Source organism: Sturnus vulgaris, chromosome 28, assembly GCF_052056855.1.
Source record: "Sturnus vulgaris isolate bStuVul1 chromosome 28, bStuVul1.hap1, whole genome shotgun sequence".
Taxonomy (NCBI): Eukaryota; Metazoa; Chordata; class Aves; order Passeriformes; family Sturnidae; genus Sturnus; species Sturnus vulgaris.
Genome location: NC_142270.1, coordinates 5105049 through 5118077, shown reverse-complemented (window position 1 = coordinate 5118077; position 13029 = coordinate 5105049). Strand labels below are relative to the sequence as shown.

Here is a 13029-nt window from a genome sequence, read left to right as displayed (position 1 = left end):
CCCTCCTGGGGCTCCAGACCCTTCCCCAGCTCTGTTCCCTTCCCTGGATTCCCTCCAGCCCCTCAGTGAAACTCCCAGAACTGGACACAGCCCTCGAGGAACCTCCCCAGTGCCCAGCACAGAGGGACAATCCCTGCCCTGCTCCAGCTGCTGCCACCACACTGGTTTTGATACAAAAAATACATTATTTTTGATACAAAACCCTCTCCTCCAGTCACATTCTTGTGCCTGGAATGAAAGAGAGCTTTGTGTGCTGAGCTGAAGTGGTTGACTTAATGTGTTAGTGGTAATTAACTGTGGAGTCACAAGGCCTGGAATAAAAAGCTTTCATTCCCCAGGCAGGGCAGAACGGAGCCCTTTTGGTGGATTCTGCCATCCCACAGAAGCTGATAGTGAAGGAAAGCTTTCCACTTCCTTCTGCCCCTAAACCATGGGGATCATGGTGACATTTTCTCCAGCTATGGGATTTTTCACCCCTCACTTTGGATCTTGGCTCTGAGCTTCACTGTCTAAGCTGAGAGCCAACCTGAGTAAAACAAAAGAATTATGGCTTAAACCTTCTCATTTTGGAGAGTTGGTAGCCTGGTGTTGATAAAATGAAGATTTTTTTAACACTGGTAAAACTTCCAGAGGGAGCCAGGCTGGGACAGCTGGGGGTAAAAGAGGAGAAGGATCCAGGGGAACTTTAAGAGCCTCTGCCAGAGCCTGAAGAGGCTCCAGGAAAGCTGGAGAGGGACAAGGGATGGAGGGACAGGACACAGGGAATGGCTTCCCACTGCCAGAGGGATGGGTGGGATATTGGGAAGGAATTCCTGGCTGAGAAGGGGGGGCAGTCTGGGATGGAATTCCCAGATCCCTGGAAGTGTCCAAGGCGAGGTTGGAGCACCCTGGGATAGAGGGAGGTGTCCCTGCCCATGGCAGGGGTGGCACTGGCTGATCCTTAAGTTCAAATCCAGCCCATTCCTGGATTCTGTAAGTGAGAGAACCCATGGACATTTATTCCCTTTTCCTTTCCTCCCTCAGCTGCTGTTCTGAAATATGAAAACAACGTCATGAACATCAGGCAGTTCAACTGCTCCCCTCACCCCTACTGGCTTCCAAACTTCATGGACGTCTTCACATGGTCCTTGCCTTTCGTAGGGGAAAAGGGTAAGAGAGATTTGGGTTTCTGTTCCAAATTCCCAGTGACTGCTCCTCATATCCTGAGTGTCACAAACCTGTCCCACACTGCTGGGAGAGTGTTGCAGCTCCATGTAGCACAGGAGAGCAGTTCAGGCTCAAGGAGATCTGCATTACTGGGTTAAATTCTTTCAAAAACAGCTGTTGATGCCTGCTTCAAAAAGCTTTTACCAATAAAATCCTCCTTTCTTGCTCTTTGTGCATTGCTGGTGGAGCTGATCTTGGGTGCTGTAGCCCCACCTCAGAATTTGGAGACATTTCTCTTGGTTTGCAACAGAGGAATTTTAAATTCCTGTTGGCTCCTGGCCCACCAAAAAGAAGCATTCACTTCAATCCAAGGCTTATTTCGTTCTGAAGAAGGCGAGGCAGCTTAAAATATGACCAAGACTTTGCCTCAGCTTTTCACCAAAAGGATTTTTACCTCTCCTGATGAGCTTAAATTCCACCCCAGTCTCATATTTGGAGTGCAGCTTCACCCTCACAACTCCCAAAGGGTTTTTTTTTACTTTGAGGCACCAAAGGTCGAATCCGCCCCCCCCCACTTTGTCCCTTCTCAGAACCAGGTGGCCGTGGCGTGGGTGAGGATGGGGAGGGGGGACCTTGAGGGAGCTCAGGCTGTTCTGCAGGAATGTTGGCACCTCCTTCCCCACGTCTGGTTGCTGTGTGATGTGCCTGGCCTGCATCCATCCACCTCCTTGGCAGAAGATCCAACGTGTGTCGTCTGCTCCGGCGCCGCTGCGGGTACCGGCAGCCGGTGCCTAAAAGTGTCTTTAGGCTCCCACTTGCAGGGGACAGACGACCTTGAAATCCTTCCCTCATCCTCCAAATCCTTCTGAGTGCCCCTCTGGTGTCTCTGACCTGGCTGTCTGTGCCTCTTGCAGTCACCGAGATGCTCGTGAACATCCTCAACATCTGCTCCGACGACGAGCTCATCTCGGATGGCGACGAGACGTTGGAAGGTAAAATATCCCTGCTGGCACCTGAGAGCAGCGGGGGGAAAGGCTGGGGAAGGTCTTGGATGTGCCTGAGCAGCTCTTGATTTATAACTGGATGCCCAGACAGGGTCTCCTTTTTGCCCAAACGTTGCAGTTTTGGGTAGGGAACATTTTTTGGTTTGTTTTTTTTTTTTTTTTCTCCTTTGCTGTTCAGTCACAGAGAAATTAAATGACATTCACTGCGACAGACACTTCTTGCCAGCTACTCTGGGAATGGTTTCCTGCTCCTTACACAGGCTGCTGGTTATTTTTTCCCCCAATTCAAAATTTTCTGCACCAAAATATCCACCCAGTCTTCTCATCTGTTGCAGTGAACTCCTCTGTAAAGTGGCTTCTCTTGTCACCCCCCTCCCCAAAAAGGTTGATTTTGGCCCTGGTTTTAAGCCATGAAAGAAGGGGGCAAATCAGTGGCTGAGCTGCTGAGCAGTTTGGATTTTGGGGGGACTCAGGAGCGAGGTGTGACCTGAGGAAGCTGAGGGGGGCAGCGAGAAGTGGGGCCTGAGCTGCTTCGGCCCCAGGTGGAGACTCTAACCCGCTTCTCCCATTGCATTTCCGTTTTGTTTTTTGGTTTTTTTGTTTTATTTTTTTTTTCTTTCCTCCCTCCCATGAAAATTAAATTTGTTTCTTCTATCTCTGTCTTCATCTACTTGTTTCTTGGTGTCTCCTCTCCCTGAAGATCACTACATTTCAAGCTATCCGAAAGGTACCCAGCTAGAATTTGCTACGAGCTTAATTATCACTGCCTGTGCCACCAGATCCTTGAAGTGGATTTCCAGAGCTGACTAGTGGGGCAGTCTCTTCATCCCCTTTCAGTTTTAACATAAGCTCCATGTGTTTTTTTAACCCTTCTGCGTTCCTCCAGGAACTCTGAGAAACGGGGATCACGTTTCTTCCTGATTCTGAATGCAGCCACGTAGTGCATGGCTGAGCCATGGTGCATGTTAGCCCCGGGTTTGGCTTCCCTGTCCTCATGTGTACTGGGCCATGTGAGGAATCTCAGCTGAGAGGAGATGGATTTGTTCCCTCTTTTGACCTGAATTTTGGTTTCAGCTCCTTCCGTGCTTTTCGTTTCGTTGTTGTTGTTGTTTCTCTCTCCCGTTGGGTCCGTAGAGTGGAAGGGGAGCTCCCCCCTGTCCCTTTGTGTCCTTGTGGGGTCAGAGCAGAGCTGCCAGGCTCGGGCCAGCCCTTGGCTGTGCTCCTTGGATGCCAGAGCTGATGCTTGCGTGCCCTTGGGTGCCCATCAGCCATCAGATCCCTCGGTGTGTGCTCTGCCTTGGCAAACCGTGTCCTCATGGCTGAGTCATTTGTGTCACATCCTGTGCAGTGTGAGCCCCACCTGGCAGAGCTGCCAGCCAGACCTCCCCAAATCCGTGTCCTGTGCTGGTTCTACTCTCTTCAGCCCTCTCGAGTCCCGTGTGCCATCTCGTTGGTGTTGCCCTCCTCACTGCCATCCTGGTGCCATCCTGATGCCATCCTGATGCCATCCTTCCAGCACTGTTCTCTCTCCGGTGTAGCTGTGAATCTGTACCAACCATGATTTTCTTTTCCTGGAGTCAGGCAGGTGCTTCATGCTGACGTTCCCTGGAGAGCAGGAAATCTCCAACGTGCTGCTCTTTGCTCTTTTCTCTCCCTAAGGTGGGACAACGGTGAGGAAGGAGATCATCAGGAATAAGATCAGAGCCATTGGGAAGATGGCACGGGTGTTCTCAGTTCTTCGGTGAGGATGGGCTGGGCTCAATTCAGAGACTGGGATTAATTCAGGGACTGGTTAGTTTGGGACTGGGCTTAATTTGGGGACTACTCTTAATTCACGAACTGGATTTAATTTGGGGACTGGATTAAATTTGGGGGCTGAGTTTAATTTGGGCTTAATTCGAGGACTGGGCTTAATTTGCAAACTGGATTTATTTTGGGGACTGGGCTTAATTCAGGGACTGAGTTTAATTTGGGGACTGGATTTAATTTGGAGACTGAGTGATGGGGGAACACTGGTTAGGAAAAAAAAAAGGGAAGAACTTCCTAAGACAGGTGTTTTTTTTCCTGACTCTTTCAAGACACATTTGCCTGAAAGGAAGTTGTAGCCAAGTAGGGGTTGGTGTTTTCTCCCAAATAACAAGTGACAGATGGGAGGAAACAGCCTCAGGCTGCACCAGGGGAGGTTCAGGTTGGATATCAGGGAAAATTCCTGCATGGAAAGGGTTGCCAAGTATTGGAATGGCAATGCAAAATACAAAGTTGGGATGGGCTGCCCAGGGCTGTGGTGGAGTCCCCATCCCTGAGGGGTTTAACACATGTGTGGATGTGGCACTTGGGGACATGGTGTGGAACAGGGTGGTGGTGCTGAGCTGATGGTTGGACTTGGTGACCTCAGAAGTCTTTTCCATCCTTAATGACCCCGTGGCTCCACGATTGCCATGATCCACGAGTCCCACAGCATCCAGCAGGAGCAGTACGAGCAGTGCCCTGCTCAGTGTGTAACTGGTGCTGCTGTTCCCTGCAGGGAGGAGAGCGAGAGCGTGCTGACCCTCAAAGGCCTGACCCCCACAGGTACCCTGCCCCTGGGAGTGCTCTCGGGGGGGAGGCAGACCCTGCAGACCGGTGAGTATCCCTGAGCCCCCCCCTGCACTGCCCCAGCCCCAAACCCCCCTGGAGCAGCTCCCACAGGCAGCCTGCAGGGTGCCAGGGGACCCCAGGCCCGTGGGGAGGAAGGATTCCCAAGCAGGAGCAAGCAGAGCTGTAGGTGGGGATGTGGAGAGATGCCAAGATGTCCCCGTGTACCCTCGAGGAAGAAAACCCACAGCACCCTGCCTTAAAGCATGTTTAGTGCTTAATTGTTTGTTTTCTGCAACGAGTTTTTTATCCTTTATTTCCCTTCTAACGCTGCATGGTGCACATCCTCTGCCTCACCTCGCTGTGCTGCTGCTGTGTGACAGCCTCTGTGTGAATGTGACAGTGACACAGCCTCTGTGTGAATGTGACAGTGACACAGCTGCTTGTTTGTTCTTCGTTCTTCCAAACCCCCTCCCAGCCTGCCCCCTGTCAAGTCACGAATCCCAAACAAGAGGAAGGTTCAGCCAAAGGAACGAGGTTCCTCCAGGGCTGGGTGGTTCAGAAAAGTCTCCTCTCAGGTTTTGTAGTTGTAGAGGTTTACTCCCAAATTTGCTGCTTCCCTCAGCAGCTCTGGGAGCTGCTGGGAGTGAAGGATCTGATCCTTCCCCACTCACAGGGCGTTATCCCAGAGGGAATCCTGTAATCCAGTGTTTTAATCCTTCCCTACCATCAACCTTTAAAGCCTGGCACCTCCCCAGCTTCCCCCTTCCCATGGGCACTGGGATTTCCTGCAGCCCTCCCCGGGCTGGGGTTTGCCTGGATTAAACAATCCACGAGTCACAAACGTGGAAATATCACTGCCTGCTCCTGGGGAGGTTGCAGCATCACTCCCAAGCTCATGGATTTCTCTGCCCACAGAGGAGGATGGATTATTTTTCCCCCTTTTTTTTTATAGAAACCATCCCAGCCCCGTCGCCCCAGTTCTGGGAGCAGAGCCTGAGTGGGAAGGTGCAGCTCTGTCCCTGTATCCCGACAGCACAGGGTCATGCTGTGACTTTCTGCAGCACCTTCCCCTCTCAGGGGGTTCTCTGAGGGGTACCAGGGATCTCCCCTCCCCCAGAATAAGCCTCTCCCCAGGACGGAACAAACAAGCTGGGCCTTGGCTGCTGCCTTACCCGCCCTGCCTGCAGGCTCCCCCCGCTGCCCTCGGCACCTCCCGGCTTCTCCTCATCCTCTTTTCCCTGGCCTTCCTCCTTCTCCCACCCTCCCTTCCCTATCCTGACCCCTTCTCCCTCCCCGTTTTCCTTGTCCTGACCCCTTCTCTCTCCCCCTTTTCCCCATCCTCCCACCCTTCCCCGTTTCGCACATCCCTTCATTTATGGGAGTCCCCTCTGCTGGGTGAGGAGGAGAGGGGGCTGCCCCCCTTTTGGCACCCCCGAAAAAAAAAGGGAGACAGGGTTGCAGTGAGGGGGCCTCTGCCCTCCTCAGCCTCTCCTCAGCTTTTCACAGCAGGGCTTGGCAAAATCAGCTGAATAAAGTCACAGAATCTGGGGCAGCCGCAGCTCCATCCGTCCTCCGTGGCCTCCCGAGGACCACGTGGCCTCTGTATTGTGTCCAAAATAAAAAATGCTGCTGTTTTGAGGCTAAAATCCAGGGAATCTGCTCGAGGGAAGGGCCTCCTCCCAGATGTTGAAGCAGGGCCTACCAAACCTTGGACGTTGCTGCAGCAGATTTAGGAAGGGGGACATTGCTCAGCTCCGTGGTGCCTTGTTGCTTGGTAACAATTTCAGGAGGTGGAGCTGAAGCCAAACTGGATTTGGAGCCTGATTTTACAACTCAAGGCACCGGGAGCAGAGCAGCCCAGTACCTGCTGCTTGTCCTTCCCTGGAAAACAGGCTTGGAAAAAAGGAAAAAAAGGCTTCCCTGAAAACCAGGCTGCCCCTCTCCTTCCTTCCCACTGCTCCAAAGCATCCCCTGGGATCCCTTCCCTCGCCCAGCTGTGCTGGTGGAGGGTGAATTCCACAGACCTGATCATCTGAAGGTGGCCTGGAGCCGCCCAGCTGGGGACAGATCTTAGCTCGACCTTGTCCCTGCCCAGTGCACACAGCAGGAATCCCTCATTCTCTGCCCCTCTGTTCTTCCATCAGATCAATCCAGAGGAAAGGAGACTCCCCCTGAGCCCTCGGGAGTCCCCTTCCCCCCTTCCTCTCCACCTGCTGTCACCTCTTTCTCCCCTCTCGCCACTCGTTTTGGCACACGGGGCTGGGGGGCCGCGGGCTCTGCGTCGCAGCCATGATGTCGGATCACTCACTGTCACTCTGTTTTTGTTTTTTTTTTTTTTCTTTTTTTCCTTGTTTTTTTTGTTTTGTTTTTTTTTTTCCCTGTCTTCATTTTTGCATGCCACTGTTCTTCTGTATTGCAGCCACAGTAGAAGCGGTAGAGGCACGGGAAGGTATGGCTAGAACCCGGCGAGAGACTCAAATCATCTCCGTGTGTGCGTGCGCTCATTTTAAAGAGCTTTACCAGCCCTTAACGGAAGCTTTTTACTCTTGCATCACCAGAAGTGGGGGGGAGGACGAGGCCCTGCTGGGAAGGAAAAAAAAACCCCAGGGGTTTGGTTCAAGGCTGTTTCAGCTTTGAACGGTTTATTCCTTCGTGGAACATCTTTATTTGGAGTTGCCAGAGCGGTTCCTGCTCCGCTGGCTCGAGACTTTGGGCTTGAGGTCCTGCAATCTATCAGCACCATCAAAACCCTTTTAGAAAACAGGATTTTGTGGTGCTGGTGCAATCCCTGACTTCCCCACAGGTAGGCCAAGGTGGAGAGGCAATTCTCTGCCTGCACAGTGTAGGAATGACAGACCCGTGAGGATTTTTCCTCGATGCTCAGCGGGGCCACGCAGCTCTACAGAGGCTTTGCTTCCCGAGGGAAGTTGTTTGTAAGCCAGCCAAGTCCTTGTAAAAGATTTGGCACAGCCCTCCTTTTCCTTAAATTCACCGTAGCACAAAGGAGTTTCACATTTGCTCCGTGTCATCAGGGCCAGGGTGACGTGCCTGTCCCCGCAGGGATGGAACAGGGACATGAAATTCCTCAGTGGGATTCATCCCTCCCAAGTCTGCCCGTGTGTCTCCTGGTCATGCAAGAATTTTTTGCCTTTGTGATCCAAGGACTAGCTGTTCCCTCTCCTGGTGTTGCAGTGTGTGGTTTGTGTCAGAGTTCAGAGCCTTGTGGTGGTGTCTTTGTTCTGTCGTTCTGGGTTTTGCCTTTTTTTTTTTTTTTTTTTTTTTAGTTTTTATTTTCTTTTTTAATTGTTCTTTTTTTTTTTTTTTTTAGTGTCGTGTTTTTCAGCTTTGAAATTTTCCTGAGATTTCACTCTCTGGGGACAGCAAGCACTTGTCTGGTTTATCAAGTTCCTCCTGTTCTATTAAAAGAGGGGGAGGTTTGGGATACTGGGAGGAAATTCTTCCCTGTAAAGGTGATGGGATGGAATTCCCAGAAAAGCTGGGACTGCCTCATCCCTGGAATTGTCCAAGGTTGTGGGGGGAGTTGAACCTGGGATGGTGGAACCCTGCCCATGGCAGGGGTTGGAACTGGATGATTTTAATTTCCCAACCCTAAATATTCCATGGTTCCATGAAAAGCTCTTAAGGAGCAGAGCAAATCCTAAACCTCTCCCCCCCAAAAAAATACAAAGCAAAAAAACCTCCTAACCCTCATTTTGGGGAACAGGGTAAATCCCAAACCTCTCTAAAAAAATAAAAACTTAAAAACCAGAACAAGAAACCTCCTGACCCTCATTTTGAGGACGAGAGCAAATCCTAAACCTCTCTTAAAAAACCAACCAACCAACCAAACAACAACAAAAAAAAACCCTCATTTTGGGGACTAGAGCAAATCCTAAACTTCCAAATCCTCATTTTAGAGAGCAAAACAAATCCTAAACTCCCCCCAAAAAACCCCTCCAGTGAAAGAACCCCCCAAACACAGCCGGGTGCTTCCCGTCCCCACCCCCTTTATCCCCGTTTGGTGTCTGCCGTGTGCCGGAGGGCTTTCCCTCCGGATTAAAAAAAAAAAAAAAAAAAAATCCAATTTTTTTTTTTCCCTGACGATTACTCCCTTTTCCCTCCCCTTTCCTTTCCCTTTTTTTCCCCCCCCCTCATCCTTTTCCGCAGCCATCCGCGGCTTCTCCCCGCAGCACAAGATCCGCAGTTTCGAGGAGGCGCGGGGGCTGGACCGCATCAACGAGCGCATGCCCCCGCGCAAGGATTCGCTGCACTCGGACGGCCCCGTCAGCCTGGTGACCTCCAACTCTGCGGACAAGAACGGCACGGGGAAGAAACCCCAGTAATTCCCTCCCCCCCCAGAGGATCCAAAACTTCATGGATTTTATTTATTTATTATTATTGTTATTATTATTATTATTAATTATTATTATTATCGGGGTGGGGGGTGGGGGCGAGGGGGAGGAACTTCCAATTTTTCAAGCTGGAGGCACGTCCGTCAATCCAGTCCGCATCTGTTCTGTAAGAAAGCGACCATTTTGTAAATTTTCTTTTTTTTTTTTTTAATGTTCAATATATATAAAAATGTCCTTTTTTTTTTTTTTTTTTTTTTTTTAATTTTATTTAGAAACCAATCCAACTGCTTAGTGCATCCCGGGAATGTTGTGCTGTCCAGCTGCCCTCCCCGAGAGGCCAAACCTCTGCTGGGGGAGGTTGGATTTAAAAAAAAAAGAAAAAAAAAAACAAAAATCAGTCAAACCAGGCAACTTGGGTCGTTGGCTTTGGCACAATTTGGAATTAACCTGAGCTTTCCAAAGCAGGTCCTTCCCTTCAGGATACGGTTGGGTTGGTTTTCCTTTTCACACCTGTTTTCTTCCCAGGTTTTTCTTGTTGTTTTCTTCCACCTCTTGCCCACCTGCAGCTGCTGCTTTAGCAACCAAATCCCCTGGAAAGGCAGATTGCTGGCATCCATCCCTCTTTCCCGAGGTGACAGGGTTTTCCAAAGGACTCCAGGGTTGTGAACACCAATCGCGGCACCTTTTCCTTCGGGAATTCAGCTTTATCCCAGGGGAATCCCAAAGGGAGAAGGTGGGGGAAGCGCTGTCCCTTGTTGTGGCTCTTCCTCTTGGACAGGCAGTTCGTGCAGCACAATTCCCTTGGGAATCCTGTGATTCAGAGCAGAGGAATTATCTCTGCTGCCCCATGATCCTCGGGAAAGCTGCAGGGCCTGAATTTTAAAGGAAAAGGGGGCGATTTACACCCTGGAGGCTGCAGCTCCCCCATTTCCCCACCACCACCAGCCCACATTCCCCGTCCCCGGCTCTGCAATCGGCCCTTGCTGAGCAGTTCGGGGTGTGGGGACAGGGTGTCCCCCTCAGTGTCACCTCCCTGTCCTCCAGCAGGGTGTCCCACCCTCTGTGTGCGTGACTTTGGGCATCGCCCAGCCTTGGCTATTCCACAGGAGCCACGGGCATCTCAGCCTTTCCCAGCAGCTGGAGCAGGGAGGGGTTTGCTGGTGACAATTTGGGATAAAACGGGTGTGGCACTGCTGGTTTTTTTTTGGGAGATGTGACTCGGTGCTCCTGACAGGGAGGGCTTGGAAGGCAGGACCGAGTGGATGTGGCAGGAATTTTGGCAGGGTGTCGTGGACAGGGATGCTGGGGGTTCGCAGGGGACACCCCCTGGGTGTTTTTTGTCAGGGATTTTGGAGTGGGAGCTGAGAGTTCTGTCCCTCTGAGCGTTCCTTTCACTCAAACTGGGAGTGCTGGGGAAGATTTCCATTGCTCCCTTCTCCTGGAGCTCCCCCCTGCCGCTTTCCCTTCTTTGTCCCGTGCTCTCTGCAGGCAGGGCTGAGCCTCTCCCAGGGGATCTTTGCCAAGGCTTTCCCTGGATCTTGCCGTGTTCCCTCGGCAGAGGAAAGCAGCAACTTCCCAGGAAGCTCTCAGATTGTCTTAGGATCACACGTCACCTAATCCCACAGGGCTCTTTAGGATTCTGTGAGCAGACCTCTGGGTTTCCACACTCTTCAGTCACATGCCTCCACTTTCCCCTCTTGTTTTTTTTTCTTACTTTTTTCTTTTTTTTCTTTTTTTTTTTTTTTTTTTTTTTGGTGTTTTTATTTTCCCCTTTGATCCCTCCCCCCGTTTTGTTTTTTTTTTTTTAAACACGCCCACCGCTTTGCGAAAAAGTGCGAGATGTTTGGAGCGAGCTTCTCTCCCCCCAGTCCGAGGAGTGGGGCCAAAAAAATTGCCTTTTGTCTGTGAGTATTTCTTTGTCCTTTCAGGGCCTCCTGTGAGCGCGGTGAGCCCGTGTGTGGTACCCGGGCACACACACAGACCGTGCCCAGGGCTGCCCGTGCATGTTCGGGCGTGTTGTGCTGACCCAGGCTGGGATCTCACCCAAGCCAGCCAGGTTTTAGTCGGGATATTTGGGATGGGAATTGTGGGACCCCGAGCCTGGCACCCTCTGCTCCCAGTTTTGGGGGGGGGTCAGCAGGGCCCAGCCCATGGCAGAGGGGGATTTGCTCTGCTGGCGTTTTGTCCCCTCCACCTTCTTCTCCTGCTCTGGCATCACCAATTCCCCCTCCCCAAAATCCTTTTGGATCTTGTGCTTCGTGGTTTGGGGGTTCAGATCCAACCCCCTAATCCTTGGGGCTATTGGAATTGCAGCTTCCCAGTGTCCCAGCCCTGGAAAAAGGCTGAGTGTTGTTTTTCCTGGCCCTGGAGAAGGTGGCCGAGGTGGGATTTTTGTCCCCCATTATCCCTGGGGCTGGTAGAGCTGCAACTTCCCAGAATCCCAAGCCTGGAGAAGGTGGCCAAGGGCTGGATGTTGGTTGCCCCAGCCCCAGAGGTGGTAGCCAAGGGCTGGAAGTTGCCCCTGTGGCACTGGCAGCTGTGGATGTCCCACTGCCAGGTCCCCTCTTCCCTTTGAAATTCCCGCGGGGGTGAGGAGCAGCGATGGGGCTCTGGGTGCTAATTACCCCCTCAATTAACATCCCCCCTCCAAAATCCCCCCCTCCAACCTCGGAGCAGAGCTCCCTGCCCCGATCCCCACCACAATAAACCAAAAAAAAAAAAAACCAATCCAGAAACGCCCCCCAAATTCCCCTTTTTTTCCTCCTTTTCCCCCCACAAATCCAGGGCTTGTCTCTGCCCCCTCCTCTCCGAGCTCCCGCCCGTCCCTTCCCCTCCCCGGCTGCCACCTGGAGCTTGGACAACCGGGATTTTGGGGAGCCCCTCCCCGACCCGAGGGAGCCCCCAAAAATCCAGGGAAAGCCCCCACCTCCCCGCAGCCTGGGTTTTTTTGCATGTTCTAGCAAGGTGCATGTCCAAGGAGGGGAGTCGGCAATGGGGCGGGTGGTGGGTTGAGTTCAAGCTTAATTTTCCTTTTGGGATTGGGAGAACCCCTCTGGCTGCCTCTGGCACAGATCCCACCTGGCCAGGGGAGCTGGCAGGGATGCAGATCCCACCAAACCTCGGCCAGGGAGGACCTGAAGCCCTCCAGGGGTGCAGTGATGGTGATTTTAGGGTTCTCGATGCTGAAGGATCATACGCCCGTTGCCTGGAGACTGCCTCCTTTTTAATTTTTATTTTTATTTCTTGCTTTTTTTTTTTCTTTTTTTTTTTTTTTTTAGTTCTGTTAAAAGGAGAAAAAAATGGTGAAAATGTTATTTATTTGCAGAAATTATTTAATATAATTTCTTTTTTTTTTTTTTTTGTGAAACAAGGAATGAATTTGTTAGAACTGTCTCGATGTAAATCGGAGTCATCTTTAAGGAGGAAAAAAAAAGAAAAAAAAGTTAAAAATTGACACAGTCACTGGGCTCTGCTGTTGGTTTTTTTGGGGAGGTGAAGGAGGTTCCTGTGCTGACAGAAGGGAGGATTTTGGGGGTTTTTGAGCCTCTCTCCAGGGCTGGGGCAGTGCCCAGACGGCGTCTCCCATCCCCTGGCACGTCGGCACATGCGGAGCGGCGGCTCCCGGCTGGATTTGTGGATTTGGAGAGCTCTCAGCTCCTGCTCCTCATCCTTCCCTGGGTAAATAAGGCCGTGCCAGCAGGCAGAGGACGGGATGTGCCAGCTCTTGTTCCACCCCAGCTCCTTCCTTGTCACTTTTGGGGGCGTTCCCTCCACTGGGAGAATTCAGGGAGCGGCGCTGGGGTCGGGATCCACCGGGATGGATCCAAATGGTCACAGCTCCAATGGATCCTGCCATGGGATCTCCCTCCATTCCCGGGATGGATCCAAATGGTCACAGCTCCAACCTCGGGCTGGATCCTGCCCAGGGATCCTCCCTCCATTCCTGGGAA

The 13029-nt window shown here is 51.7% G+C and overlaps 1 protein-coding gene across 2 annotated transcripts in view; it reads left to right on the top strand.

Annotated features, from left to right (window-relative positions):
* The window catches only part of PPP3CC (protein phosphatase 3 catalytic subunit gamma), a 37103-nt gene extending 24562 nt beyond the window's left edge, over positions 1-12541 (top strand). The window contains exons 9-14 of one of the 2 annotated variants that reach the window (XM_014892937.2): positions 1024-1149; positions 2061-2138; positions 3810-3891; positions 4675-4772; positions 7147-7176; positions 8895-12541. In XM_014892937.2, the coding sequence (XP_014748423.1) occupies positions 1024-1149; positions 2061-2138; positions 3810-3891; positions 4675-4772; positions 7147-7176; positions 8895-9070 (590 nt within the window). In that variant the 3' untranslated portion in view covers positions 9071-12541. The remainder of the gene's footprint in view (positions 1-1023; positions 1150-2060; positions 2139-3809; positions 3892-4674; positions 4773-7146; positions 7177-8894) is intronic. The other variant, XM_014892938.2, reaches the window with a different exon arrangement.
* Positions 12542-13029: the final 488 nt, after the last annotated feature.